General features: G+C 50.7%; 1 protein-coding gene across 6 annotated transcripts in view; it reads right to left on the bottom strand.

Annotated features, from left to right (window-relative positions):
* HM13 (histocompatibility minor 13) overlaps positions 1–23,928 on the bottom strand; it is a 40,861-nt gene extending 16,933 nt beyond the window's left edge. For 2 of the 6 annotated variants that reach the window (XR_009005409.1, XM_057529208.1), the window contains exons 1-7: positions 23,621–23,928; positions 16,448–16,546; positions 10,664–10,746; positions 4,246–4,334; positions 2,499–2,677; positions 2,281–2,406; positions 1,397–1,454 (exon numbers count right to left, since the gene is read on the bottom strand). Coding sequence is in view for 4 of the 6 variants with exons in the window: in XM_057529208.1 (XP_057385191.1) it covers positions 1,397–1,454; positions 2,281–2,406; positions 2,499–2,677; positions 4,246–4,334; positions 10,664–10,746; positions 16,448–16,546; positions 23,621–23,803 (817 nt within the window). In the remaining 2 variants the exon portion in view is untranslated. The remainder of the gene's footprint in view (positions 1–1,396; positions 1,455–2,280; positions 2,407–2,498; positions 2,678–4,245; positions 4,335–10,663; positions 10,747–16,447; positions 16,547–23,620) is intronic. The other 4 variants (XR_003624432.2, XM_007193321.2, XM_057529209.1 and 1 more) reach the window with 3 other exon arrangements.
* Between the last annotated feature and the right edge of the window lie 3,321 nt (positions 23,929–27,249).

Genomic DNA, 27,249 nt, shown 5'->3' with positions numbered 1-27,249 from the left:
TCTTGCTCTGAAGAACTGCCCTCACCTTACACCCTTGGTTCTGGGAGGCTGCTGATTCAAATACTCTGCCCTCAGGCACTGGAGAGGGCAGTGACCCTGGGCCTTTCCACCACTCCCAGCTGGAATGCCTAGCTCACGGGCCAGGCCAAGCTCCATGGGTTCATCCAAGCCAAAGCTGGGAGAAACTTGTTTTCCTCTAGGGTCGCTGAGCTGCGACTGCAGCAGCGAGGAACGAGTGGCCACCAACCTCTCTCCAGCTCACAGAGAGGACCTGTGTGCATCAGGGGAGAGTCAGACCGTGAGGAGGACAGCCATTTCTTGACTCTTGGGGCTGACTCCACCCCATCTGCCCGCTGCCCAAGCAGCACTCCTCGTGGAGCTGTGATGTCTTCCTGACAGGATCCCCCTGCTTCCTTCCATCATGTCTGACTGATTCTGTTCCTCCTCTTTGGGTCTTGTGATGCCAGGAGGTGATTCTTGATTAGTCTAAGGCTTAAACTCCAAGCTCATCATGCTTTTCCCTCCCCCCTTGATGATGAATGACAGAATCGGGCCTGTGACCCAATTCTGGCCAGTGAAATATGAGAGAGGCTATGGGGGGATTTGGGGAAAAACATCCCTCTCTGATGAAAGAGAGACATAAAGTTCCCCCTTTCTGCCCCTGAACATGTTGAGAATGGTGGGGTGGAGGGCTGAGGTGACCTTGGCTCTTGGCAACGCTACTGAGCGTCAGAAACCCAACTCTAGATGCTCTGCCACTGGGCTTGCTGCAGTGCGAAATAACAACATTTCCACTTTTTTTTTTTTTTTTGCCACGCAGCACGGCATGCAGGATCTTAGTTCCCTGACCAGGGATTGAACCCGCTTCCCCTGCAGTGGAAGCACAGAGTCTTAACCATTGGACCGCCAAGGAAGTCTCCACATTCTTTACAGATGCTTGTAGGTGGGCTTTCTAATATTTATAACAATGGATACACTGAAGAACAAAATCAGGGCAGTGTGAGAGGCGTGGGGCAGACAGCACCTGATATTTATGTGCCAAAGGGATCCAGGGAGGGGGCTCCAGGTCTTGGCGTGGGGGGTCTCCTCCTCTGGAGGCCCCTGCCTGCCCTGCACAGGCTGCGTTAGACACCCCTCTCTGTGCTCGCCCCCATTCCAGCTCGTCCCACAGCGCCATGCACTGTGACCAGACGGCCGGAGGCCAGGGCCTGGGAGGAGGATGGCTGTGCAGGAACACAGTGGACGAATCAAAGGGGAGAAGGAAACCAGGCTGGAGACACAGGGGAGCTTGGAGGAGGAAGAGCTAAGGGAGGGTACGGACCAAAACAGGGACCACGAGGGGATGGGCCACCAGGGTGGGGGCAGACGGGCTCCCCATGGTGGGGTGGTCACTTACATTTTATTGGTGCCTCAAAGGACTTGGCCACTGTCACCATCACATTGGTGCCAAATACCTAGAAGGAGAAGAGAGGAGTCTGGAGGGAGGTGAGGGCTGGGTGGGAAGGAATGGCTGTGCTTGGGCTTCTCAATGTGCTGCTGCCTGAGACGGGCGGGAAAGGGGCAGGGAGCCAGGAAGGGCTCCAGAGCAGATGTGAAGTTGGGATAAGGTGGCCCCCGACACTGGCCATGTGGACACTTCACGGGGCTCCTTGCTCTAGGTAGCAACGAGGGGCAATTCCAAGGAGTTGGTAAAGGGCCTCTGATGGCCCCGGCCAGGCATCCTATGTTAGTTCAGGGGTCTGCCCCTCCCAAGAGAGAAAGTCCTCCAGCACCACGTACTTAAGGGGAGAAGAGGCTGCCTGAGGCCAGGGAAAGGGTGCCTGAGTCAGGCTGCCCTCGATCCCTCAGCGGGGCCCCTCAGAGTGAGTGTGGCAGGTCTCTTGGCCCAGGGCTGGCACGCAGCCTACGTCCTCAGTCGGTGCCTTGCTCACCAGTGTCCACTCATCTGCTTTAACCACACCTGCCTCAACGTCTCTGAGCCTCAGCTCGCTTGCTGGAGAGACACAGGATAAGCAATACCCCTGCTGGGGCCACCATGAGGAAGAGAGGGCGGCTGGAAGGCACTGGGCATAGGGTGGGCTCTCAGCAAGTGCGGACCCTGCTCTCTCATCCTTTCCACAGCTGAGGGCACTGGGCCCAGGAAGGACCTGCTCTGTGGTCTTACCTCCAGGTCAGGGCAGCTTCCCTCTATCAGACGACCACTGCTTGGGCCAGAGACAGGGGAGGAGGAGGCGAGGGGGCCCGGTAGCCAGACATCCTTTGCATCCCTGCCCAACTCACCCAGAAGATATCGTAGATGAAGAGCCCGCCCAGCAGGATGCAGCCGGTGCTGACGTTGTTCAGGTGCAGGAGCTCCACCCCGTTAAGGGAAAAGGCCAGGCCGAAGAGGTTGTTGGCAATCCAGTGCTGGGGAAAGATGTGAGTGAGACCAGCTCTCCCGCCCCCAAGCTGCCCCTCAGGTGCTTCCGCCAACACTGCCCCGGGCCCTGGCTACTTACCTTCCTCAGCAGGTACCAGACACCAACGATGCTGCTCAGGCCCAGGCACACCAGGTCCTTGGTGTCAAACTCATAATTGATGATCTCTGGGCAGAGAGGCCGGGTAAGTCCACTCCCCGGGGCGGGGCTGCCCCTCCCACCTGTCAGCCCCTGGACGGAGGAGGGCATGGCTGTGGGCTCTGTCAGAGATCCACAGGTTGGGGGTGCTCACTAGAGCCCCCCCACCCAGCCCCTCCAATTTCCTAGAGGAGGGAATGGAGGCCCAGAGAGAACCCAGGCCTGACACAGGGTCAGTGGGAGGTGGTTCGTGGTGCTGGAAGCACGGGCTCTGCGCTTGTAGCCGGGCGACCTCGGGTGAGGCAGTTCCCTCTCTGAGCTTCAGTTTCCTCATCTGTAAAAAGGGGATCACAGCACCTCCCTGACAGGACTGCTGTGGGGCGCGAGTGAGACGGCCCTTACACAGCGCTCAGCACGGAGCCTGCACACAGCGGGGGCTCAATCAGTGCTGACTGTACCGAGCCCAAGGCTTCCGCAAGGTCCCAGTTCATTCAGGAATCTTTCCACTGTGCCACCAAAGGAATCAAGAAGCTTGCTGGCAGCGCTGTGTCAGCAGCACAGGAGGAGGAAGGTAAGAGAGGGAGGCCTGGAGAAGCAGCAGGCGGGAGGCCCCCAGGCTGCTCTGGTGGGGAGCCTGTGGCAGACGTCCTGATGTTAGACCCCCTTCTCCATCACCTCCAAGTGTCCTACTAAGGAAGCCCAGAGAGGCGGTAGATCTTGCCCAGGGTCACAGAGCACAGCATTTCCTTTCAGATTCCAGACTGTAGCAGACTGCTGGTTGACCCCAGTTGTTGTTCTCTCCTTTGAGCTAACAATACCCTGATGATTTTCAACTGGACACAAGGCCAACTAGCTCTCCGCCACATTTTCTAGCTTCTCTTTAGCTAAATGGACCCGTGATACAGTTGTCTCTCCTTCCTTCGGGAGGGCCCGTGGAGCAACGGTGCGCTATTCTGGACCCGCGGGCCCCCGAGTGCGGCAGAGCACAAAACAGGTGAAAAAACTCAACAGTCACTGACTGGGCACAGATGCCTAGAAATGCACAAAGGAATCCTGCTCTCCAGGATCTGCGTGTAAAATCACTGCTCTCCAGGGACAAGGCAGAACATGCTAGGCACATTCACAAGTGTGACATTCACAAGCTCAGACTTTGACACAAGAGAGAAATACCTTCCATCTGGCCAAGCCGTTGATAATCCTCTCACAGCAGTAGAACCCACAACCTAACTAACCCACGTGACCCAGGCTTTCCCCAATTCCCTACGGTTTTCATTTTTTCGAAAGCCACGGAACTCCCCTTTCAAATCTTAGGTGGGGAATAATCACACTAAAAATTGACATGATAAAAATAGCCACGAGAGCCAACTGTTTACTGTTTACTATGAGTCAGGCGGTGTGCTGAATGCTTTCCACTCATCACTTACTCACAGTCCTAACAACATGCCTATAAGGGAGGTACTAGATAATGGTGTTCATTTTACAGATGAAAAAAAAAACAAAAACAAAAAAACCCCAACAAAACCACTCAAGGCTCAGAGAGGTAACGGTGTGCACCCAGCGGCAGAGCTGGGATGTGATCCCAGAGCCCACCTTTTCGATCACTCGCTGTACCAGGGAGTCCCAGTATTGGAGAGACGAAGGCGGGGGTGGGGGAAGACACCCAAGGCAGGGGAAAGTGGGCAGCACTCACCTTCCTTGTTCTCCCCAGAGCCCTGGGTGAAGAGCAGCTGGTACTGTCGATTTGGGAAGTTGGCTGGAAAAAACTTATTCATGAAGGGGCTGGAAGGAAAGACAAAGCAGGTTGGCAAACAGAGCCCCCATGGGCAACAGTCACTGATGCCAGCCCCCAGGCATCTGTTTACAAACTGTTATCTCCCAACAGCCTCACAGCTGCCCTGAGAGGTAGGTGTTATTGTGCCCATTGTACAGATGTGGAAACAGAGGCCCTCAGAGGGCAAGTGACTGCCCAGGTCACATAGGAAGTCAATATCTGAGCTGAGACCTGAACGTAGGTCTCTGGATTCCTAGTGCTTCCATACTGCCTCCTAGTTATCACCGAAGAAACACAAAGCAGAGGCAGACTTTCACATAAAACACAGTTTTTAGGAGAGCAATGGATTCCAAAGTCTAGTTTATGTACCATCTGTATCAGAGTCCCTTGTCAAGAATGCATATTCTGGCTCAAGCCTGAGTAGGGCAAGTCCTCATTCTTGAAGGAGACCCACTGAGTCTAGGCAGATGGCAGAGCTGAAATGAGGTGCCAACCAGCAGCCTGGGGTGAGATCTGACTCCTTAGAGGGTCAGCATGCCTGGGCCCCATACTGCTTAGGAGGCTGGAAGGCTAGCAGCCGAGAGGGGCTCATTAACCTCAGATGGTCCTAGATAAACCACTTTCTCCTTGCCGGCTCCCGCCCAGCCAAAGGCAGCTGACCTGGCCTGGTCCAGAGTAAAGCAGAGGATGCAGCAACCATGGCCAGGCCCACAGAGGGAAAGAAGATCTGCAGCCCTCTCTCCTGGGCTGGAGGTAGACAGGTAGATGGGTGAGGAGGCATGAATTTTTTTTTTTTTTTTAAATAAATTCATTTATTTATTTATTTTTGGCCGTGTTGGGTCTTGGTTGCTCCGCGTGGGCTTTTTCTCTAGTTGCGACAAGTGGGGGCTACTCTTTGTTGCGGTGCGTGGGCTTCTTGTTGCGGTGGCTTCTCTTGTTGTGGAGCATGGGCTCTAGGCATGCAGGCTTCAGTAGCTGTGGCACCCAGGCTCAGTAGTTGTGGCACACGGGCTTAGTTGCTCCGCGGCATGTGGGATCTTCCAGGACCAGGGCTCAAACCCGTGTCCCCTGCATTGGCAGGTGGACTCTTAACCACTGCGCCACCAGGGAAGTCCCATGAATTCTGCTTTTGACTCTAGGAATGGAAAGATAAACCCCTTGTCCCAATTCCTCAGAAGTCTCTGTTTATTCCCAAAGCCATTCAGATGTGTTCAATGTGGCAAATCAAAGCTGCAGTGTTCCTTTGCATTTTGAGGCTATGAGAGACTTTCCATTAAAATGTCCATCCAATCACTCTTTCAAAGGTAGCCTGTTAAACTATTTTAATGTTTTTTAAACCCCATAAAAATCTAGCACCCTCCTCTCCCTCTCTAGCACTTAGTAGACCCAGAGCCAGCCGGAGTTGACTATAAAGTACACTATTCTGGTTTGAGGGGATTTGTTTTAACTATTTCCTTTAATTTTCAGTTTCCCAGAACACTTAGCTATGCTGACATGAGGCAATTCCTTCTAGGTGATCCCTTAAATATTATATAAACTATGCCAACACAGACAAAGCATAAACAGTATAATGTGAATTACTGTTACCTGCACCTCTTACTTCAATAATAAGCATGGTGTCAGCTTTGTAATCCAACTAAAAGGAATTAAATTTGGGGAAAAAAAAGAATGCATATTCCTGGACTCTCTTCCAGACCTATTAAGGCAGATGACCTGATGGACACCCCACTCCATGACCTGTTAGGTCTGGGATTTTTACAAACTCAGCCGGACTCGATCAGCTAGATGAATCACAGCCCCCTGGGTGGGGGCAACCTCATTCACTCCTTCCGTGAGGCCCCTGTTGCTCACAGTGGGCTTGGCCTCGCCTCTGGAAGCATTCTCTCTGATTACTCAGCATGGTCCACTTCCTGGCCAGGCAGGGAGCAGAGACTTTCTTTTCCGGGTCACCTTCAGAGCAGGAACAGAAAACCAGGGGCTTCTGCTCAGCCTGGTGCGGCAGCATCGTGGAGTGGACACAAGCTTGGGGGGCCCAGCCCCGACACGTGCTCTGCCACGTGAGGCCCTGGGCGAGCCACTTTAGTGGCTCAGTCTCCTTGGTTGTATGTGGGGATAATACCACCTGACTCAAAGGGTTGCTGTAAAGGTAGGAGAGAAGCTGGGGAGAAGTTTAGCCCAGCACTGGATCCTCAACAGGGGTCATAAGAACTGTGAGTGTCCATCATCGCTGGCACTTGTCCAGAGCCTGAGCTCGAAAGCATGTGGCAACACCAGATCAGACCGACAATGACTGATGGGGTAGGCAAATCCAGAATGGTGCTCCCAGCTGTAGGAAAATGGACCCAGGCCGAGTGGTACCCAGGGCACAGTGGTAAAGGCAGGGAAAAGGGAGCTGTCCAAGACCCTGGGGCTTGGAGGAAGAAAATATGGATTAAGAACCATCTCTGGGCCTCAGTTTCCCCACTTGTCCAACAGCCAATCCCTCCCAGTCTGCAGGGCTGTGGCGTGAATGATGAGAGGGCTTCATGATTATGTGGAGACATGGTCAAAACAAGGATGCAATTGGGAGTGGGTTTCTACAAATGGGCTCTGAGCAGGTGGGAGGCAGCAGCTGGGATGGATGAGGCTGGAAGCTACTTTCAGCTCAGTTTGCTGAATCACTTTTAGGGAGTTTGAAGCCAGAGGGTGTGTGCAGAGGCAGAGAGAAGGCCTGAGGTGCTAAGCCCTTCACTCCAGCCTGGCATCTGCCTTAGGAGCTTAACCATGCAGTGGTTAAGAGTATGGACTCTGGAGCCAGGCTTCCTGGGTTCAACACCTGGCCCTGCCAACTGAGCTGTGTGACCTTGGCAAAGTTACTTAACTGTTCTGTGCAACTGTTTCCTCATTTGGAACACTATAACAATATCTTTCTATAGGGATATTAAGAGGATTATACGAATGCTTGGCACCCTGTAAGCTTAACTGCAGCTTCAACTCCAAGTAGGAAGTCTCCAGACTGATGTCTTTGTTATCTCGAGAAAAGAGGGGCTGCTGGGTAACACATGGTAAGAGTCAAGCAACCTGGCCGGTGTGAGCCTGCGTTGAGGGCAGGGGTCCCGACTTATTGCCTTCACTACACTCATGCCAGGCTTGGGGCCTGGGAGGCAGCTAGCAAATGCCTGTGGAACACCTCTGAATGCGGGCTTTTGCAGCAGGCAGAGACTCCTTCTGGCCCTCAATGGCTCATGCCAAGCCTAAAGGTCACTGCTTCCTGCTGGGAAACCACATCCTGGTGCCCTTCTCCCCTGGGGGTGAAGGCAAGGGTCAGTGAAACAGGTGATGTGGCCTCGCCCCCCTGGGGTGGCAGATTTTGGTCTTATGAACCTTTTCGTCTAAAGGTCATCTGGGTGGGATATGAACTCAGAGGTGATAAAAATAAGCTGTGGTTCCCTTGGGAGGAAGGATATTGGCACGGGCTTGAGTCTTGGTGACCGTACAAGGTGAAGGCAGGCTGTGAGCCCTTGCCTTCCTCCAAAACCTTAAGCTGTGCTATCTTTCCAGGGAGGCTTGAGGCGGCCGGGGGAAGTGGAAGGAATCCCATGAGCGTCTCTGCCTGGGCTACCCAGCTCCGGGCTCAGCTTCTACAGCCTCTCAGCAGGCCTCTCCTCTGCCAGTCCTCCGGAGACCACAGGCCCACCAGAGAGGGTGCCCAGGCCCCCTGTCTTTTAAGTTCTCTCTCCCCTTCACTTTTGCCAGACTGGAAAGAATACCTGGCCGTGGAGTTAGACAGATCTGGGCTCAAAACCTCACTCTGCTCCTAGCAGCTACGAAGCTCTCTGAGCCTCAGTTTTCCTGTCTTGAACCTTTAGACCTTGTTTGGATCCTGAGGCAGGTCTGACTGAGTTTGTGGATACATATGAACAATTCATCAAAATTCTAACAACACTGTAGACTTCTTTGAGAAAATATTTAAGAAAATTCAATTTGATTGAAGAAAAGTAAATTTAATTCTTAGATCAACTACCTAAATAGCATGATTAAACTATGCCCTCCCCCTTTTCTACTAAAATTATTTTCACCTGATTCAGTTCTTTTCCATGTGCATTTTACAGTGATGATTTCTTTCATCCCAGCTTTTAGCCCGTATCCATTTTTTTCAGAGGATAGCTTGGACCCTGAATGGTGAGTACCCTTTATGCCCATGGTCACCCATTATTTTCATAAGGTCTAATCTTCCCAGGTCAAACTGTGTGCTCTAAATCTTATCAAGAAAATGATTCTTCTGTTAATTTTTAGTCACTAACAAATTTTACCATGTGCAGTTTTACTTGCTTTGGTTCTAATTTCTTTGATAATTTCTAACAGTAAAAATTATGAATTGGTTAAAAGACAGACAACTGTTTCTTGGTTAATCCATGAGAAATTTGGGACAATGTTCCTCAGTTACTATTCTAAAAGGGAAAAAAAGGTCTCTGGTGTCAAAATGACACAGGCTCAAAATACTCTGCTCGTATTGATTGTAGGATTGTTGAGATAAAGTGAAATAATCAGCTCCTCAGCACATGGCCGAACAAAATATATTGGATTCTTGCACTCTGAGGTGGTGGCTGGGCTGTGGGGAGGACTGGGGTTTCAAGGCTCTTGCAGATGCTGGGGGGTGGGGGGAGATGGGCTAGAATTGGGGGGGATCCAAACCAGCATGGGAAGTGACTGCTCCCACACCGGTCCACCAGGAAAGGAGAGGTCTGTCCTTTGAGGAAGGGTGACTGGGTCTGCCACTATCTTGCTGGGTCCCAATCAGTCAGGCTCTCTGGGTTTTCACCCTAAAAGGATGGCGGGGTTGGCGGGAGAGGGGGCGCTAGAACAAGGCCTTGTGGGTGAAGGTAGGTGTAGTTGAAGACAACACGGAACTCGGTCCCAGCTGTGTGAATTCGGGCCAGCCGCTCACTCAGTGCGCTTGGCACTTGCTCTGCGCACATCACAGATGTGCTCACTTGATCCTTCCCACGCCCCTACAAGGAGGTACTTGCAGCATCTCCATTTTATAGGTGAAGAAACTGATGCTAGGAGAGCTTGAGTAACTTGCACAAATAATAGAGCCAGGCCTTGGTTCCAGGGCCATGTGCCTTTTGAGCCTATGCTCCTGACTTCCAGGGTCCTGCTCAGAGGAACGAGGCCAAACTCCCCCTGGCTCTCCAGGCTTCCGCGAGGATCCTGCTCTTTCTCTCTTGACTGTTCTGGGAAGATCCCGCCTGCGCTGTCAATGTGCACAGACCTTCCAGCTCCTGGCCTGGTATCTCCCTCCTACACCCTCTTCCGGGTTTCCTACCCTTCGGAGTTGAGTTCAAGTTGTGTTCCTGTCTTCTGGGAACTTTTCCTGGTCTGCTGACCTCCTCTGTGGTTCTCAGCCCGAGGCTGTACCTCAAGGGACCAGATGGAAATAGATTGGGATGCTTTTGTAGTCACAGTGAGGGGGTGTGCTGGGGGCACAACTCCCATTTGGTAAGCAGCCCCACCTGAGGACCAGTGGCTTAGACCCTTCATCCCCACTGAACTGAAACAGCATGTAGCAATCTGAGCAGGGTGGCAGTGAAAAGAGGATGGGCTCTGGGGCCACAGAAACTTAGGTTTGAATCTTGGCTCTGCTGCTTATCAGCTGTGTTGTCCTAGCAAATTTCTTAACCTCTCTGAGCTTCAGTTTCTGAATGTAACAGGTAATAATAATAATAATAATAACAGTGGCTAACACTTATTGAACACACTGAGTGCTGGATACTGTGCTAAAAGCTTTCCACATGACCCATAAGGAAGGTACTATCAGTTTTCTTCACGTTCAGGTGAGGAAATTGAGCCCAGAGAGATTAAGTAAACTGCCCAAAGTCACAGGGCTATTAAGTGGCAGAGTCTGGATTCAAAGTCAGATAGTGAAATTCCAGAGCCTGTGCTCCTAACTTCTCTCGATACTGCCTCGCTCTCTTATGAGCTGAGACCACGTGTGAGAGGCCAGCTTAGTGCGTGTGCAGCAACTACGACACCTTGCAGGTGGCACTGGCATCACTCTTCTCAGTACTGTGACAACTATCATGACATTACTGTTCACAAACAACTTTCCCAACAACCGTGGTGGGAAATACCCACTGGATATTCTTACCATTCCTTGTAAAGAAACTGTGGCCCAGAGAGGTTATGGTTCTTGTTCTAGGTCACCCACGGTATAACACAGGGGAAAGATTCCCTTGGATTTTACAGCCAGGATTCAAACCTGGCTCTGAATGACGCCAAAGGTCATGTTCTCATCCGAGACCCTGTACTTGCTCTTGAGAAAGCTGCTTCAAATGTCGCAGAGATGCCTTCTGACCTGATGGTGTGGGACAGGGCCAGGATTCCCAGCACGAAGAAATACATGGACAGCAAGAGGTTGATGTACTCCTGGGAGAATATCTGAGGCAGAAATACAAAGAGAAACAGGAAGTCAGGGTTGCCAGTGGCTATGAGAAAACCAGAGTCCACGCTTCTCTTCTGGAGTTGGGGAATGGTGTCAGAAAGACCTTCAAATGGTACTGGGGGGGGGGGCTTCTAGTTTCTACGGTAACGGGAAAAAGGGAAGGAACTTCAAGCCCGCAGATGCACCTCCCAGAGGAGTCTGTAGGTTTGCGCTTCCTGGCTCCATTATTTGCAGACAGGCAGTACTGTGTGCGTGTCGAGGGTCCTGCATGGGGGAGGGGAGTCTGAAGTTCAGAGTCCCGAGAGAGCGGTCTGAACCTCAGAATGCACTCTTCCAAGCTTCCTTCTCTCTGCTCAAAAATCTAGGGAGCCCCCTACAGCGGCCACCCAGTTATGAGTCATCTGCACCCTGTTCCATTCTCCATGCTCTTCTGGACCACCCCTCCCACAGTGATTCTGAAGCTCTAATGGCAGGCCCTCACGGCTGCTTCTTGGTCCTGTTGTTAGGTGAACCCAAGGAATGTTGTCTCTCACAGGGCTAAAGCCAGTGGTCACGTGTTGTTAATTCTGGACTTCAGGCAGCCTGTGCCATATGGCTCCATGGCTGCTGCACTGTCTTTTTTTTCATAAATTTATTTATCTTTGGCTGTGTTGGGTCTTTGTTGCTGCGCATGGGCTTTCTCTAGTTGCGGCGAGTGGGGGCTACTCTTCGTTGCGGTGTGCAGGCTTCTCATGGCGGTGGCTTCTCTTGTGGAGCACGGGCTCTAGGTGCGCGGGCTTCAGTAGTTGTGGCACGCGGGCTTCAGTAGTTGTGGCTCACGGGCTCAGCAGTTGTGGCACGTGGGCTCAGTAGTTGTGGCTCACGGGCTTAGCTGCTCCGCGGCATGTGGGATCTTCCTGGACCAGGACTCAAACCTGTGTCCCCTGCATTGGCAGGCAGATTCTTTTTTTTTTTTTTTTTTTTAAAGTTTTACTTGATTTTATTTATTTATTTATTTATTTATTTATTTTTGGCTGTGTTGGGTCTTCGGTTCGTGCGAGGGCTTTCTCCAGTTGCGGCAAGTGGGGGCCACTCTTCATCGCGGTGCGCGGGCCTTTCTCTATCGCGGCCCCTCCCGTCGCGGGGCACAGGCTCCAGACGCGCAGGCTCAGCAATTGTGGCTCACGGGCCCAGCTGCTCCGCGGCATGTGGGATCTTCCCAGACCAGGGCTCGAACCCGTGTCCCCTGCATTAGCAGGCAGACTCTCAACCACTGCGCCACCAGGGAAGCCCTGGCAGGCAGATTCTTAACCACTGCGCCACCAGGGAAGCCCTGCATCGTCTTCTAATTTGTTATCGTGAGGCTTTCTAACTGGGAGGGAATAATGTGCTGTGGTGTGGGGTCTGGGGCCACTGGCCACTCTCAAGTAGGGACCTGTTTAAACCTCTGTCTGATCCCCTCGATCCGCTGCTTAATGCCTCTCAGCAGCTTTCCTGTGCTCCCACGAGCTCAAGGCCCGCATCCTCCCCTTGGCCTCTCATGCTCTCACGGTGACCACCGCAGGCCTCCTCAGCCGCTCCTTCTCGTTCTCCGTGCTGCGGCCACACTGGCCTCGTTGTGCCACATTCCCACCCAGGGGCAGCCCATGTACATGCCTCTCTGCTGCCCAGGACGCTCTCCTCTCCTCACCCAGGCTTCCAAGCAGTTTTCCTTGACGTGACCTCCGTTAATTCAGCTCACGTTTACCGACTGTCTGCTACGTGCAGTGCATCGTGCTCAGCACTGGAATAGGCAGAAAAGTCCCTGCTCTCATGGAGTTCACGTGCCAGTGAGGGAGAATCTCAAGAGATGAACATGCAATACGCTGTCCAGTGGAGGTGGGCGCTAAGAAGCAAAGCAAAGCAGTGCAAGGAGGCGGGGGGGTGGCCATCAGACAGGTGGCCTGGGAAAGCCTCCGACACCGACTTCATTTAGGAGTAGAGCGGGAGTGGCTGTGATACCTGGGGGAAGAGCCTTTGAGGTGGAGGGAAGGGTGAGTGCAAAGGTCCTGAGGTGGGCATGCGTTCATGTGTGCAGGGGACGGTGAGGGCCTGTGGCCAGGAGCCAAGGTAGGAAGGAGAGTGTCAGGAGACGAGGCTGGGAAGGTAGGAGGGAGATGGGACCGTGAAATAGGCTTTAGCTTCGTCTGGGTAAGACAGGCCAGTATTGCAGGGCTGAGGGCAAGGCTGTGACCTGATCTGACGGCCTGAGAGGATCCCTCTGCTGCTGTGTGGAAGGCAGACTCCACAGGGCAAAAGTCAAGGCCGACAGCCCAGTGAGGAGTGAGCTGCATCCAGGAGGATGGTGCCCTGGGCTGGGGGGCAGGAGGGATGTGATGAGCCGGGGTCGGATCCCCGATCAGCTCTGGACTAGAGAAGTGGGTTGTGCCGAGGGCTGCGTGCTGAGGAGGGAGGAGCCCTTCTAGGGTTTTCGGCTGAGCAGTGAGGTGGATGAGGTGCTGTTGTCTGAGATGGGGGCTCGGGCAGGAGCAGATTCTTCTGTGCTCTTCTGGTGCCACAGACCTCGCCTTCACACCACTTTCTAGGACTGTCACTTCACATTTATCTGTGTGACTGCTTGACTGGTGTCTGTCTCCACCACTTAACAGGAAGCTCCTTGAGGGCAGGGGTGGGCCCGCTGTTTTCCTCACTGCAGTGTCCCCAGCACCCAGCACAGGATCTGGTGTGTGTTTGTAGAATGACCGAATGGACGAGCACATCAGTGGCTGCAGTGTGAATGCTCCTACCCACACAGGCGTGTGGACCGTGCTTACCCGTGAACACGTGGTGTCCTCCCACACAGTGTTCTTTCAACGTGGGCCCTGGGGAGAAATTTCTCTCTGGCCACACCTTTGAGCTTCTGGTCGGCTTGACTGTGTGGACTATGAATTGTGCACCAAGTCTCACTTTCTTTGTGCTTTGGCTGCTAGAAAATCAGAGTCACGCCTGTGTCAGAGGCACTTCTGGCAATAGTACAAGTCTTTAGACTTTAGAGCATGGGGTCTGGGTATGGTCCTCAGCCAAATCTTCACTGTCTTTTCCTATTTTATTTTTTCTCCTTTACGCCAGTTTCTTCCTTTATTATTTTTCTTATGCTGTTGGATTTAATTTTTATACGCTGCCTCAAAGCAATCAGGTTTAAATGAGGTGGGATAAGGTAAATTTTATGATTTTGAGAAATGCAACAAACTCCAGTGCCCCAACCAGGAAAGGAGGAGGAAAGGGGCAGAGTGAGAGCCACTGTTAAGCAAACCACAACCAGCGGTCAGTCTGGAGTTTGGGAGGGATCTGGTGGCCATGTTACCCAGGCAGCTGCCTTTCAGACATCTCAACAAGGACACTCTGGTGACTTGGGAGGAGGTATGCTGTGTCCTCTGGCACAGGCTGGGCTTACCTGCCTGGAGAGGAGGACAGGCTGAGCAACAGGCGTCCGGAGCCTTAAATAAAAATGTTCACACCCTCTGCTGCCAGAAAGTCCTTTCTGGGGAATCTAGCCTAAGGAGAGAATCCTAAATACTAAAAATGTTAGATGGTCCTGAGGCAAAGGCCTGGGTGTATATTCCTAGCACTCAGCACAGCAGAGACTCGAGAAATATCTGCCAAAAGCCAAGTCGGAGGCAATGAGCTAGATGTGTACAGAGCCACAGAGAGATCTCAAGAGCACAGGGGAGAGGAAAAGGAACACAGTTCTACTTATGGAAACTAGACTCTCACTAAATACACACAGATACATTAACACCATATATTTTATAAAAAGACACACATCCAAGGACACAAATCAAACGCATTAGGGCAGGTGCCTCTGGCGAAGGGAAATGAAGGTGGCAAATGGAGATGGGCATCAGGGTGAAGGCGGTGAAGGAAACAAGGAGGGGGGCCTGGCACGGGCCGATGCCAGTGTGCTGTGAACCAAAGCATGTGATAAATTCACCTCTCCTCCCGAGGTCCAGGAAAAAAAAAAATATCAGTGAATACCTAATGTTATTTGATGCACTCTTACTTATAAGAGTAAAAATCAGAACGATATTTTCTGTTTCAAGTGAGGGGGATGCTGTAAGTCAGTCGTGGTGTATCTGCTTGTGGGGATATTCTGAAATCATTAAGAAGAGCAGTTCTGATCCAATAATGAGGGAGTGATGGAACAGGAAGCAGGCGTTAAAAATTATGTTTCTGACTCACTCACAGACGGGTAAAAATAAAGAATTCTGATGCTAGTCAGTGTAGGTGGGAGTACAGTGAAGCCAGCACACTTGTAACTGTTGGAGGGAATGTAAATTGGTACAATCAGAGGGATTTGGCACCAACTATTCCAGATGCTGTTTGATCTGGGGATGCTACTGCAGATATACTTGCCAAGATACTTACATGAGGATGCTCATGGCAGCAGTGCTGGGACATCCCACCACTGAATGCCCCTCAGGGGTACATCCACGAAACACAACCACAAGCAGCTGTTACAAAGAATGAGGTAGCTCTGACTGTGTTGATACGAAAATATCTCCCTGGTAAGAACCACATGTTCGATACATATATTTGTTTTAAAATTTTTACATAAATGTAGATCTATGCATAATAGAATGAGTCACAAGAAACTATGTTGGGGAGAGGATTATGGCTCATTTGCACCTTCCCTTAGATTGAAAAAACTTTTTTTAAACTATGTACATGTATTTTTAAAATGTGAATTAAAAGTTATCCTTGAGGAGGGATTTCCCTGGTGGTCCAGTGGTTAGGACTCTGAGCTTCCACTGCAAGGGGCACAGGTTCAATCCCTGGTTGGGGAACTCAGATCCCATGGGCCGAGCAGCGTGGCCGGGAAAAAAAAAAAAAAAAAAAGTTATCCTTGAGGAATTTTCAATGACCAGGAAAAAAGTGCTTGTAATGTATTATTAAAAAAAATTAGTCATAAAATAATTATAATTAGGTTAAAAACACGATTATGAAAAGCCTGAGAGAAGATATGCCAAAACATTAATAGTGATTACCTCTGTGTATTTTTCCCTCTCTTTAAGTTTTCTGCATATATTACTTTTGTAATCAGAAAACAGTACATGTTATATTAAAAAAAAAAGTTTGAGAGTTTGCAGTAACATGAGAAAATGCTCACGATGCAATTAATGTGAAGTGAGAAAAGCAGCTACAGGACTGAATACACCACATGTTCACAGCTATGGAGGAACCATGCACAGGGAAAAGCAGAGGAAGGACACACCTCCAAAGGGACTCTGTGACTGTCTCTGGCAGGGGGGTTTTGGATGGCTGCTGTTTTCCCCTTTTTACTTTTCTGTGTTTTCCAGGTTTTCAACACTGAGCCTGTGTAACTTTTATTGGGAAAATAAACCTCGATAAATTAAAAAAAAAAAAAAAGCAATTAGTATGGTAGAGGTATGTCCGAGACATAGCTATACCCCACCCCAACATGAAGAGTACAATAAAACCAAACCGGTACCAGGAAAACAAAACAGAAAGCTCCTCGAGGAAGGGAAATAAAGACTGGTGGGAAGGGGCCCCCGACATCACAGTGGGGTCTCTGGGTAGTGGGCCTAAGGGTAAATTGTTATTTTTCCTGCTCTTTATTTTCTATAAATGAACATGCATGTCTCCTGTGATGGGAAAAATAAAACAAAATCAAATAAAGTTATTCAAACCAAATGCTACAACAGGTGACAAAGGACTTACTTTGAAAAAGAGGTAGAGCCCCAAGAGCGTGCAGCTGGCGATGATGGGGAACCGGGCAGCGTCCCGGCTGGTGATGGTCTCGGGCATGTCCGAGGCATTCTAGACGAGAGAAGAAAGGCCCTGCTGAGTGCGGGGAGTGCTTCTGGCCTCTGAGGGCTGGATGCTGGCGGGAATTTGGTGTCCCAACAGCTCGTTCATCTCCTTCCCCTCCTGCCATCACTGAGGTGCCTCAGGGATCCCCACGTTCTCCTGACTCGGGGCTTTGCAAGTGCTGTTCCCTCTGCCTGGGCTGCGGACCACCCAACCTGGGGCAGGACGCTCTTATCCCATCGTCTTGCTATTGAGGAGACCTGGACTCCAACAGGGACAGTCCTGGGAGGACCCAGGGCACATGCGGCAGAGGCAGTGGGTACGTAATAACTGAAAGAGAAAACCCTGGACACTGGTGACAAGAGAGCAGTTCTGGGTCTCGTGAGGACTACCTCCAGTTTTCTTATGGATTAGCTGAGATGTAAATATGATCAGTCTTTTATCCAGTAGGCAGTGAATACTATGAGCGGAAATAAACCAACAACACACAAAACTTAACAATGGCTAAAACCGAGTATGGGAAGACACCAACTGCAAGGAGAAGCAAATCTGGACAAAACTCAAACTCAAGAAGTGTGACTGTGGAAACTGAATCTGGTCAGAGTAAAAGGCACAATTAAATTCACAATGGCAGATGCAATAGTTAGCAAGAATGTGATCTAGGTAAAGAGCTGACGGAGGATAAATATTTACACGAAAAACAACTGAAGGCAATCAAAATCATTTCAGTATAATCAAAATGGAAAAAAAATTGGAAATAGAGTAACAGTGCAACATAGAAAATTAAGTCAGCTCCATAGAATTCATGACAAAAGACTTTCCAATAAAAATCCATCATAGTAGTATAATTCTGGTTTAAATTTATATTAAAAATGTTTTTTAGTCAAGTGGGGAGGCCCTTAACCAAACCCCAACATATGCATGAGGCGGCCCAGGCACGGGGCCGGAGGGAGACCCGCCCTTGTGGAGGGACCAGGTAGCTCTGTGTGAGCCACTCTCTGGCAGCTTTGCTGGGAGTGGGGTGGCGGTGGGTGAGCAACAGTGACGTGGAGAGGCAGGGTCATCTTCCTTCCCTCTCCTCTCCCAGCCCTTGGTTTCTGCTTTTGGCAGCACTGTGCTGTGGGGTCTGGGCAAATTCATCACCCTCTCTGTGTACCTCCATAAAATCATTATATTTCCTGTGTAGCAGCAGGGTGGGCACAAAAATAAATAAGCTCCTGACCATAAAGAGTTCACAGGCAGGTAGGCCAAGACCTTGACATGTAAACAGAGTATCACCACATAGTGTGACATGTGACAAAACAGAGACACGCATACTGCGGTGGTACATGGCATGAGTGCCCAGTGGTGGAGGGAGGGCTCTGATGTCAGCAGGCCCAGCTGCACTCCCAGCTCTGCTTCTTTCCAGGTTTGGGACCTTGGGGAAGTTATCTTCCTTCTCAGAGCCTCAATTTCCTCAGCTGTAAAATGGGTTGCCAGGATTTGATGATTTTTTTCCCCCCCCACAGCACTAGAAGTACTTGTGTTGTGCCTTGAGCTTCCCACAAGTTGTATAAACTATTTGTATTATTCTTATAAGGGAAACATGAGAAAGCAGACAGGACACTACTTTCGCAAGGAAGCAGGGGAGGGTCAGAGGTGGTTAGAGCAGATATCACTTAAGCAAGGCCTTGCAGGCCAAGCACAGAGTCTGGTATGTAGGAGCCAGATAAACGCTGACTAAGTTGAGGAGTTTGCTTTGTGTACGAGGAAGGGAAGCGCTTACCAGGCAGAGGGACCTGTAGATGCAGGCAGGGCACATGGTATGAAAGCATTCACGGACTCTGGCTTCACCTACAAACCAGTGTTACCGCTCATTTCCACACAGTCATTTTAATTCAGCCCAGGATCCTGGGCAGGAAGAGGCTTAATATTATTCGATGACAAACCAGGTTGGACAGATGCTCCATCACACAGAGGAATCTGGTCTCCTCTGTGGGTGACTATTAGAAATATCCCACGTGCAATGTTGAGTCAGAACGGGAGACTTCAAATCTGACCAACGATGACAGTAACACGGATAACACTTACTGAGAGCTTTCTAGGTGTCAAGCATTGTTCTAGGTGCTTTACATGATTTCATCCTCACAGTAAGCCCAGGAAGCAGGTACTTTCAATAGCTCCACATTACAGATGAAGAAACTGAGGCTCAGAGAGGTGACATAACTTGCTTTAAGGTCACACAGCTGACGAGTGGCAGAGCCAGGATTCACACTGAGGCAGTCTGGTTCCAGAGCCCAAACTCTTGGCTATTACCCCCTAGACGTCCTCTACCTTTTCCATCTGGAAATTTCTGCTGGAAAGTTATGACAAGATGCTCAGGGAGCCTGAGACTTTTCTGAGGAACAGAATCCTGAAGGGAACAGAATCTTTGTAGTTAGAAAAATACAAAAAGTTGTCAGGATTTTCCACTGATTCAATTTGGATTTTTAAACTAGACGTTCTTATGCAAATGCAATGGCTCCTAAAGTGCAAAACATACTTGGGGGCGGTGGGGGGGGGGTTGGGAACTGACATAAAGAGCAGAAATAAATTCAGCTTCCAGTGACATTCTGCATGCTCAGTTATCAGGGCGGAAGCAAAAGCAGCGAGGGAAGATGGCTCGCTCAAGTCACTGGCTCAGCTGGAGCTCTGGGAGTTCTGCTTCCAGGCCGTGCCCTAGAAAGGATCTGGAATTCGTGGACCACTCTGTTACCCCGGGGTCTCCTCTCCTCACTGCCACGTGCACTCACTCACCTGTGCATCTCCTGAACTACCACCCCCCCCACCCCAGCCCTTCGCCCCTGCTGCAGTCTCCACTAGCACCACCTCACCAGCCCCCTTCCCGCCTGTCACCTCCCCTATCAGGAGCTCTTTCTGAAGGACCTGATCGCATCCACAACAGCTCAGAAACCTCTGAAGAATGGACTACCAAGCAGCCATCAAACAAGAACTGAGGTCACTGCGGGTGGGAGTATAAACTGGTACAACCTCTATGGTGGATAATTTGATAAAATCCATCTAAATCAAACATGCACAGAGCCTTTGACCCAGCAAATCGATTTCAAGGAATTTATCCTACAAATACACAGAAAAGTGTGAGGTAACAAATGTATAAGGAGATTAATTTCAGCGTGGTTTGCGATAGCAGAAGATTGACACACCTAACTGACCAGTGGAGGACTCCAAATCAGGGGCCCTCACACTTGGGCTCGCATCAGAATCGCCAGGAGGGCTTGTGAACAGATGTGCGTTTCTAACAAGTTCCCAGGTGATACTGATGCTGCTGGTCCTGGGATTACATTTTGAGAATCATGGCTGGGGGGTGCAGGTGGACACCACACAGCTGTTAAAGAACACAACTGTGCCATGGGTACTGACATATTAGATCTGCAACATGTAAGTGGTGAAAACAGCAAGGTGTAAAAAAGAGTGTATCTATAACAAAAGGTAACAGTTATATAGCAAAAAATGGGGGGAAAGCATATGCTTATTTATTTGTAAAGGCACAGAGGCTCTCGATGGATAGCCAAGAAACACGTAAGAGGGGCTGCCTCTGGGGAGGGAAACTGGGCAGCTGGGGTGGGAGGGAGATTTCACTTTGTCCCCCTGTACCTCTGGAATTCTGCACCTTGGGCGTGCGTGACCTACCCTCCCCGCCATAAAACAACAAGGTACATCTACATGTACTGACATAGGAAAATGACCAAGACATATTGTTAAGGAAAAAAAAAAAAGAATCAAGTTTCAGAGCAATTACGTACCGCAAAATCCCACTTTCATAAAAATAAATTTACATATGTATATACACACAGGCACATGCGTGTTTGCGTATATACAGAAAAAGGTCTGGAAGATGGCACACCAAACAGCTACCTGGGTTACTTCCACCGAAGTGGTGCTGGGGGGCTTTCCCTTTATACTTCTGCATTGCTTCAATTCTTACAAATGCAAACATGTAGTAACTATGAAGATTAACTGGTGCATTGCCCTCAGGATTCTGTACCTCCGAAGGGCCGCAGGATCCCAGAGCATCTTCCTGTTACATCACCCAAGTACCTGTACTGGGCTCACATCAAACTGCTCACTGCCTCCCAGAAAACACCTGTGGCCCCAGGCCTCCCTCTCCTCCTGTCCTGCCTGCTGAGCTCTCATCCACCCTGCCAAAGACCACTGCTGCCACCTCTAGCAGTCGGCTGGTCACACAGCTGTTTCTCCTTGGTGACTGCGCTCTGTGAGGGGAGGGCTTGGCCTTCTTTGTCTTGGCACCCCTGGTACCCAGCCCAGAGCAGGAACCCAGTCCAGCTGGCTGAGGGGCTCCTCTGAGTTACAGGCCAAAGGCCTCTGAAGCGGTGATGAGTAGCTGTTGCTGGGATTTGCTCCCTTCTGGGAACACAGGTCTCTGACAGGGACGGACACTGCTCTCAGATGGCTCTGCCCATGGCTACTTCTTCCCCACACACTCCTGGACTTCTCCTCCCATGATTTCACAACTCGCCCTGCCTGTCATGGACAACTTGCCCCCAGGGAGAATGCTGTCCTCACGTGCCCTCTCTCAGCTGGCTGTGGGGGGGGGGGGTCTAACACTAGTGGGAAATCAAAACTCCTGGGCCCCCAAGCTAACTTTTCTCTCCTTGCCAAATGATTAGGGAAACAACTCAGGGTAGAAAAAGGGAGTCGTTTGGCCTGTCCTCTCCCTAGGCCAAAATGCCACTTGTATGGGTCTTCAGAGGCACCTGCATCAAGGAGAGAGCCCCGGACTAGGACCAGGGACACCTGGTTCTGCCCTTAATTGGCAGATAAGTCATTTCTTTGACTCTCAGTTTCTCTGTACAATGGTGATAATAAAACTGGCTCTGCCTGTCTCACTCAACTGCTGGGAGAATCAGAGGGCGAAGGCTTGTAAACCTTAGCATACCCTGGTTACTGGTGGTGGGAGGCTACTAAGGGTCAAGCTGTTTGCAATTCCATGCACAGTCTTCCAGCCCCCCTGTCTTGCCGGAGATGCTGGGGAGAGGTATTTAGATGCTTCAGTAGATCTAAAGCTCTCTTCTATCCCCACCCTCTGCTCCAGCCACTCCAGACCTTCCACCATCACCTAAACTGCCTCGTACGGCTGCTTTCCTGGTTTCCTCTGCCTGGAAAGTCTTCTGGCGGAAATTCGACCTCTACATCAAGGCTCCAGCCCGCCTCCAGCCCAAAGCCACCCTGCCCTGCCCCAGGTGTGCTCAATCTTTCTCCCTAAAGCCTGCAGCACTACCTGTACTACAATCACAGATCTAGTTATTCCTCTCTCATCCAGACACCTAAACTTGGTGACAGGGCTCTGACCCATTCATCTTTGCAGCATCCGTCTGCCCTGGACAACAGTGGAGGTTCAGGAAATTCTGTTGTCTGTATGATGTTTTCTGAAGAGATTACTAATCCATGGGTAGATGTGCCAAGGAGAATTACTCAGTATAGGGAGCCCCTCACATCAAGTGCCCAGCTCACTCCATGCTGCCCTTCACCTTCTTTGTCCTAATCTATTTCAGAACATCCCCCTGTACCAAGTGTTTGCCCGAAAGGCAAAGGTAGGGAGGATGAAAGCCACCAGAACTCTGCTTAGAAGAGGCAGAATAGGAAGGAAAATGGGGCCACCTAAGCCCTGCGTGACCAATCCCCTTTGCATCTGACCACAGAGGGAACCAGCCTCAAGTTCTCTGATCTTGAGAAAGGAAGGTGGCAGGCCTCGGCCACTGCTCAAGTTGGGTAATGTTTTTTGAGAACCTGGGCTTGAGCAGTTTCAAAAGTGGCAGCTCCTCTATGGGTCTGCCCTCTTTGGGTACAACAGCTTCCGCTAAGATTCAACTTCAGGTCTGGGTGGGGGAGGAGCAGCAGGGAGCTGCAGATCAGGAGGTGGTGGAGGATGATGGGAGAGGCTGCCAGGAAGTGAGAAGCCACTGGTACAACAGGCTAGAGAGGGCTTAATATAGGGAAGAAGGGTGACAGAGAGGAAGTCAGAAGGTGGAAGGCCCTGGGGACCTCTTAGGTATCCAATGGGACAGATGTTGAAGGACAGGGATGAACTCTGGCCCAGTCTCACAAGAGAGGCCTACAGCAGCTCAGTTACTCAGCAGGTAAGCCCAATTTGGTGGAAAGACTGTCTTAAGAGGCATGAGGAGAAGAGCTACTTTGAGGTAGGGTCTGGGGTGGGAACAGGGTTAGGGTTAGGGGTTAGGAATAGGGTCTGGGCTCAGGCTCGGACAGGTCCGAGCTTGGGTGTAGTCAGGGAGAGGAAACCAGCAAACCAAGGGGTCTATGGCTGGTTAAAAAGAGAGGCACCAAAGTGCTAGGTTCTGAGGAGTTGGCTGACCGGAATTGGTTCCAGAAAGTGATGCAAAAAACTAGGAGAGCTGAGCTGGGGGTTCCAGGAGCTAATATTCCTGTGTTAGTTTTTTTTTTTTTTTTTTAGGTGGGGCAAAGGCCTGATCTGGGGGTTCTAGGAGAGCACTCCAGGGGTCACAGATTCCAGCTGGACAGGTGTCAGAGTCTAGGGATGAGCCTGGGTGCCAGAATTTGCCCTGGGTTAGAGTGAGGAATGACAAGAGGCTGTACCATTCAGGAGGTGTCAGAACCAGTGCCCCAACAGGTACAGATGGATGTTGACCCAGAGCCTGGGATGGGGTGACTGTCTCAGACGGGATGAGCAGCCAGAGCAGAGGGTGAGGCTGGTCTGGCTGGGTCCAGCAGGCTCAAAACAATTAGTACCCGAATCACAGTGTCAGGGTCGGCCGACAGTGCTTCCAGCACGGTGCACAGAGAGAGGGATGTGTCAAGGTCCGAACGGGGGTGGAAACCGCTCCCTCTTTGAGAAGGGTGTCAGTACCTGGTTCGCGGATCGGTGCCCAGATCCTGGGGCACCTAAGGTCAGCCCCGGGATGTGGGCCCGCGTAGGGGATGCGGTGGTGAGCAATGCTGGTAAGGGTCAGTGTCTGGGCAGAAGAGGTGTCTGTCCTGTCTAGGGCGGGCGGGGGAAGGGTCCGTGCCAGCCGTGTCAGGGCCCGGCTTTGCCGCTGACCGTACCTTGCCGCGGGCGCAGCGCACGGAGCGCAGAGCGCCGAAGAAGATGGGCAGCAGCGCCATGAGCAGGAGGCTGCCATAGGCCAGCGCGATGCCCTCGGGCGTGGAAGGCGGCCGCGTCGTACCGTTGGTTGGGCCGCCTGCCTCGACACTGCCGTTATGCGGGTCGCTGAGGGCCGAGTCCATGGCAAGGCTGCACTCGGGGTCCGACTCCAGCTCCGGCAGCTGCAGCAGAGACGCAGAAGGGAAGACGGGCGCTGTGGGGAAAGCCACGTTCCCCTAAAGAAACAGGAAGTGACGTGCTTACCTCGCCGGCCCGCGCCGCGCACGCGTGCGCGTTCACGTCTCCCCGCCCGCGCGCCCTCTAGCGGTGGCGGAGGGACAGGAGGCTGGTTGCTAAGCAACTTGCTGGTAGCAGGCAGAGGAACACTGGACCATTGCAGTGGGTATCCATCCCTAGGGAGACCTGAGGACCCCATTCCCCAGTCCCAGTCAACCTCCTTAACCCCAGGATGTCCCACTCCCCGCAGATCCTAATAACTAAGAACTTGTTTACTCATGCAGGCATTCATCCAATATTTAATCATTCCCTCACTCCTTAAGTATTTGAGTATCCCATCATATCCAGGCACTGTCCTAGGCTCTGGGGACACAGAAGGGAACAATATAGGCAAAAGTCCGTCCCTGCTCTCATGAAGCTTGCACTTTTAGTGTGGTGGTGGGGGGGTTTGTTGGGAGGATAATAAATAAAGCGAATAAAATAAATAAATCAAAGTCTATAGGATGTTAGTGTGTAGTTATACGTTACATAGCATGTTTTTTAAAAAATTTATTTATTTTATTTATTTTTGGCTGCATTGGGTCTTTGTTGCTGTGTGCGGGCTTTCTCTAGTTGCGGCGAGCGGGGGCTATTCTTTGTTGAGGTGCGTGGGCTTTCTCATTGCGGTGGCTTCTCTTGTTGCGTAGCATGGGCTCGGGCTTCAGTAGTTGTGGCACGCCGGCTCAGTAGTTGTGGCTCATGGGCTCCAGAGTGCAGGCTCAGTAGTTGTGGCGCATGGGCTTAGTTGCTCTGCGGCATGTGTGACTTTCCCAGACCAGGGCTCGAACCCATGTCCCTTGCATGGGCAGGCAGATTCTTAACCACTGCACCACCACGGAAGCCCTACATAGGAGATTAAGTAATTTAGAGAGAGATTAGTAATTTAAGTAAATTAAATTAAATTAAGTAATTTAAGGAAGATTAGTAATTTAGAGAGACCTCCCTCTCTAGGAACCTAGTGAACGTTTGTATATGGCTTGGGCCAGGGTGGTTCCAGCCAGTTCCAGAGGACAAAAATCAGGTGGCTTGCTCTGCAGATGGCCAGCTCTGTCGGGGTCCCAGTGTATGTGTGTCCAGGAGTGAGGAGAGGGTGTGGGTAGGAGTGACCTGAACTTGGGTGCAGACCCAAGCTGTCTGGGGCTCCTGGCCATGCTACTGATGCTCTAGTTAAGAGCTGGAGAGGGCTTCCCTGGTGGCGCAGTGGTTGAGAATCTGCCTGCCAATGCAGGGCACATGGGTTCAAGCCCTGGTTTGGGAAGATCCCACATGCCGTGGAGCAACTAGACCCGTGCGCCACAACTACTGAGCCTGCGCGTCTGGAGCCTGTGCTCCGCAACAAGAGAGGCCACGATAGTGAGAGGCCCGCGCACCGCGATGAAGAGTGGTCCCCACTTGCCGCAACTAGAGAAAGCCCTCACACAGAAACAAAGACCCAACAGAGCCAAAAATAAATAAATAAATAAATAAAATTTAAAAAAAAAAAAAAAAAAAAAAAAAAAGAGCTGGAGAAAGTATGTAGCAGACAAATTGATGAAAGCTGTACCCTGCAGGCACCTAGCACTGGAGAAACCCTGCGCCAAGCAGTGGGAAAAAAGCATGCTCTCCAGGAACCCAGGAAGTGAGCCAACCTCGAACCAGGAAGGGAAGGTCCATTCTCCTCCAGTGTTCCTCTAGTACACTCTACTGAAAAGGCTTAACGTATGTCAGCTGGCAAGGAAGAAATATTTACGAGATCTGGCTCCATTATCACAGAGCTGGCAAAAAGTGGTTTTAGAGCAGAGAGGAAATAAGTTGTTAAGTGATACTGATAGTGTAAAATCACATGGCCTGGTCCAAGCTGGACAGGTGGTGAGGTGGGATTGGAGTATAGGGTTCACAGTGAGAGGAGACAAAGGCAAGGAGTCAGACTATAAAAGTTTGCATAATGGAGTTTGCCTAGTTCATGCCAGGCACTGTACTGGTAACTTTATGGGTGTTTTCTTTGATCTCAAAAACACTGGTAAGATATGATTAGTCCCATTTTGCAGATGAGGAAACAGGCTCACAGAGGAAAACTAGCCATCCAGGTCACACAGTCCAGCAGAGGAAGAGGAGAGACTTGAACTCGGGTCTGTAGGGTTCCGAAGCCTCTGCTCTTTATAATATTCCAGCTACAAAGAGGGCTAAGCAGTTTGGACCAGAGTGACTTCCTTCTGGGCAGGTGGTGTACAGTTTCAGGCTCTGTTTTTCAATAAGCTGGACATGATCTGAGTGGATGGGTGAAGGCAGTGTGCCTGATGAATTCATCCATCAATAATTCAGGCCACAGGATTTGCCCAGCAGCTGGGCCTCATGGCTCCAAGCCTCTTCATCTGAGAGCATACAATTGGAAATCAGAGACACTCCTGCTTCATGCAAGGCTGAGCACTTGATTTAGTTTGGTCTGGGGCAGATCTGGCCATCTCCCTTTACACTCATGGGAGACTGTGAATATGACCCAGGGAACTGAGGGGTCGACTCAAGTTCAGAAAGCTCCTGTCAAGGCTTCTGGAGGGTTGGATTTCTGGCTTGGAGCCAGCCTGTCTTGGTATTCTCTGGAGACAGGGATAAGACAATCTTGTGCATGGGGGTGGGGTGGTGCCCCGAGGCTTCATCTGCCAAGCCTCCTGTATGGTGTTACTTTCCCAGAGGAGATCTGAGCTGAGGTCAGTAATGGAGCCTGTTTAGAGCCTGGGATGGTTAAATTACTAAACACTTGTTCCAAAGAAAGATGCAGACCTTACTCCCACCCCATTTCTCTTATTACTGTGTTCAGTCACTGTGAATGGATTTCAGTTTTTCCAATTTTTTTCTCATATATGCGCACACACATACACACACACACACACACACACTTACATGCTTAAATAATTCTGAAAATAGTAAGCAAGGATCATTAGTGGATGCTAACCCTTGGGAGAAAGGTTTTTGAGGGACAGGATAGTCACACAATTTACTCCACAGATTACTAGTTATTTATAAAAGGAAAAGCTTCCCTTTAAAGTGGAGTGACCTGGTGGACACTCCCTTAACCAAGCGATCAAATTTAGCATCACCGAATGGGACGGGACAAAATGACTAGACGTGATGCAATGTGGGGGACACATCACCTGCATAGTCTTCTTGCCAAACATGTTTCACCTGCATCTACTCATGAGGAAACATCAGGAAAAATCAGAAAAAGCCAGACTGTGGCATATTCAGAACAACTAGCCTGAACTCTTCAAAAATGTTGGTGCCATGAAAGAGAGAAAAAAAAAAAAATCAAATCTGGGGCTTCCCTGGTGGCGCAGTG

This window comes from Balaenoptera acutorostrata, chromosome 15, assembly GCF_949987535.1.
Source record: "Balaenoptera acutorostrata chromosome 15, mBalAcu1.1, whole genome shotgun sequence".
Lineage (NCBI taxonomy): Eukaryota > Metazoa > Chordata > Mammalia > Artiodactyla > Balaenopteridae > Balaenoptera > Balaenoptera acutorostrata.
The sequence above is the reverse complement of the archived record's forward strand: the minus strand, read 5'-3'. Positions and strand labels throughout refer to the sequence as shown.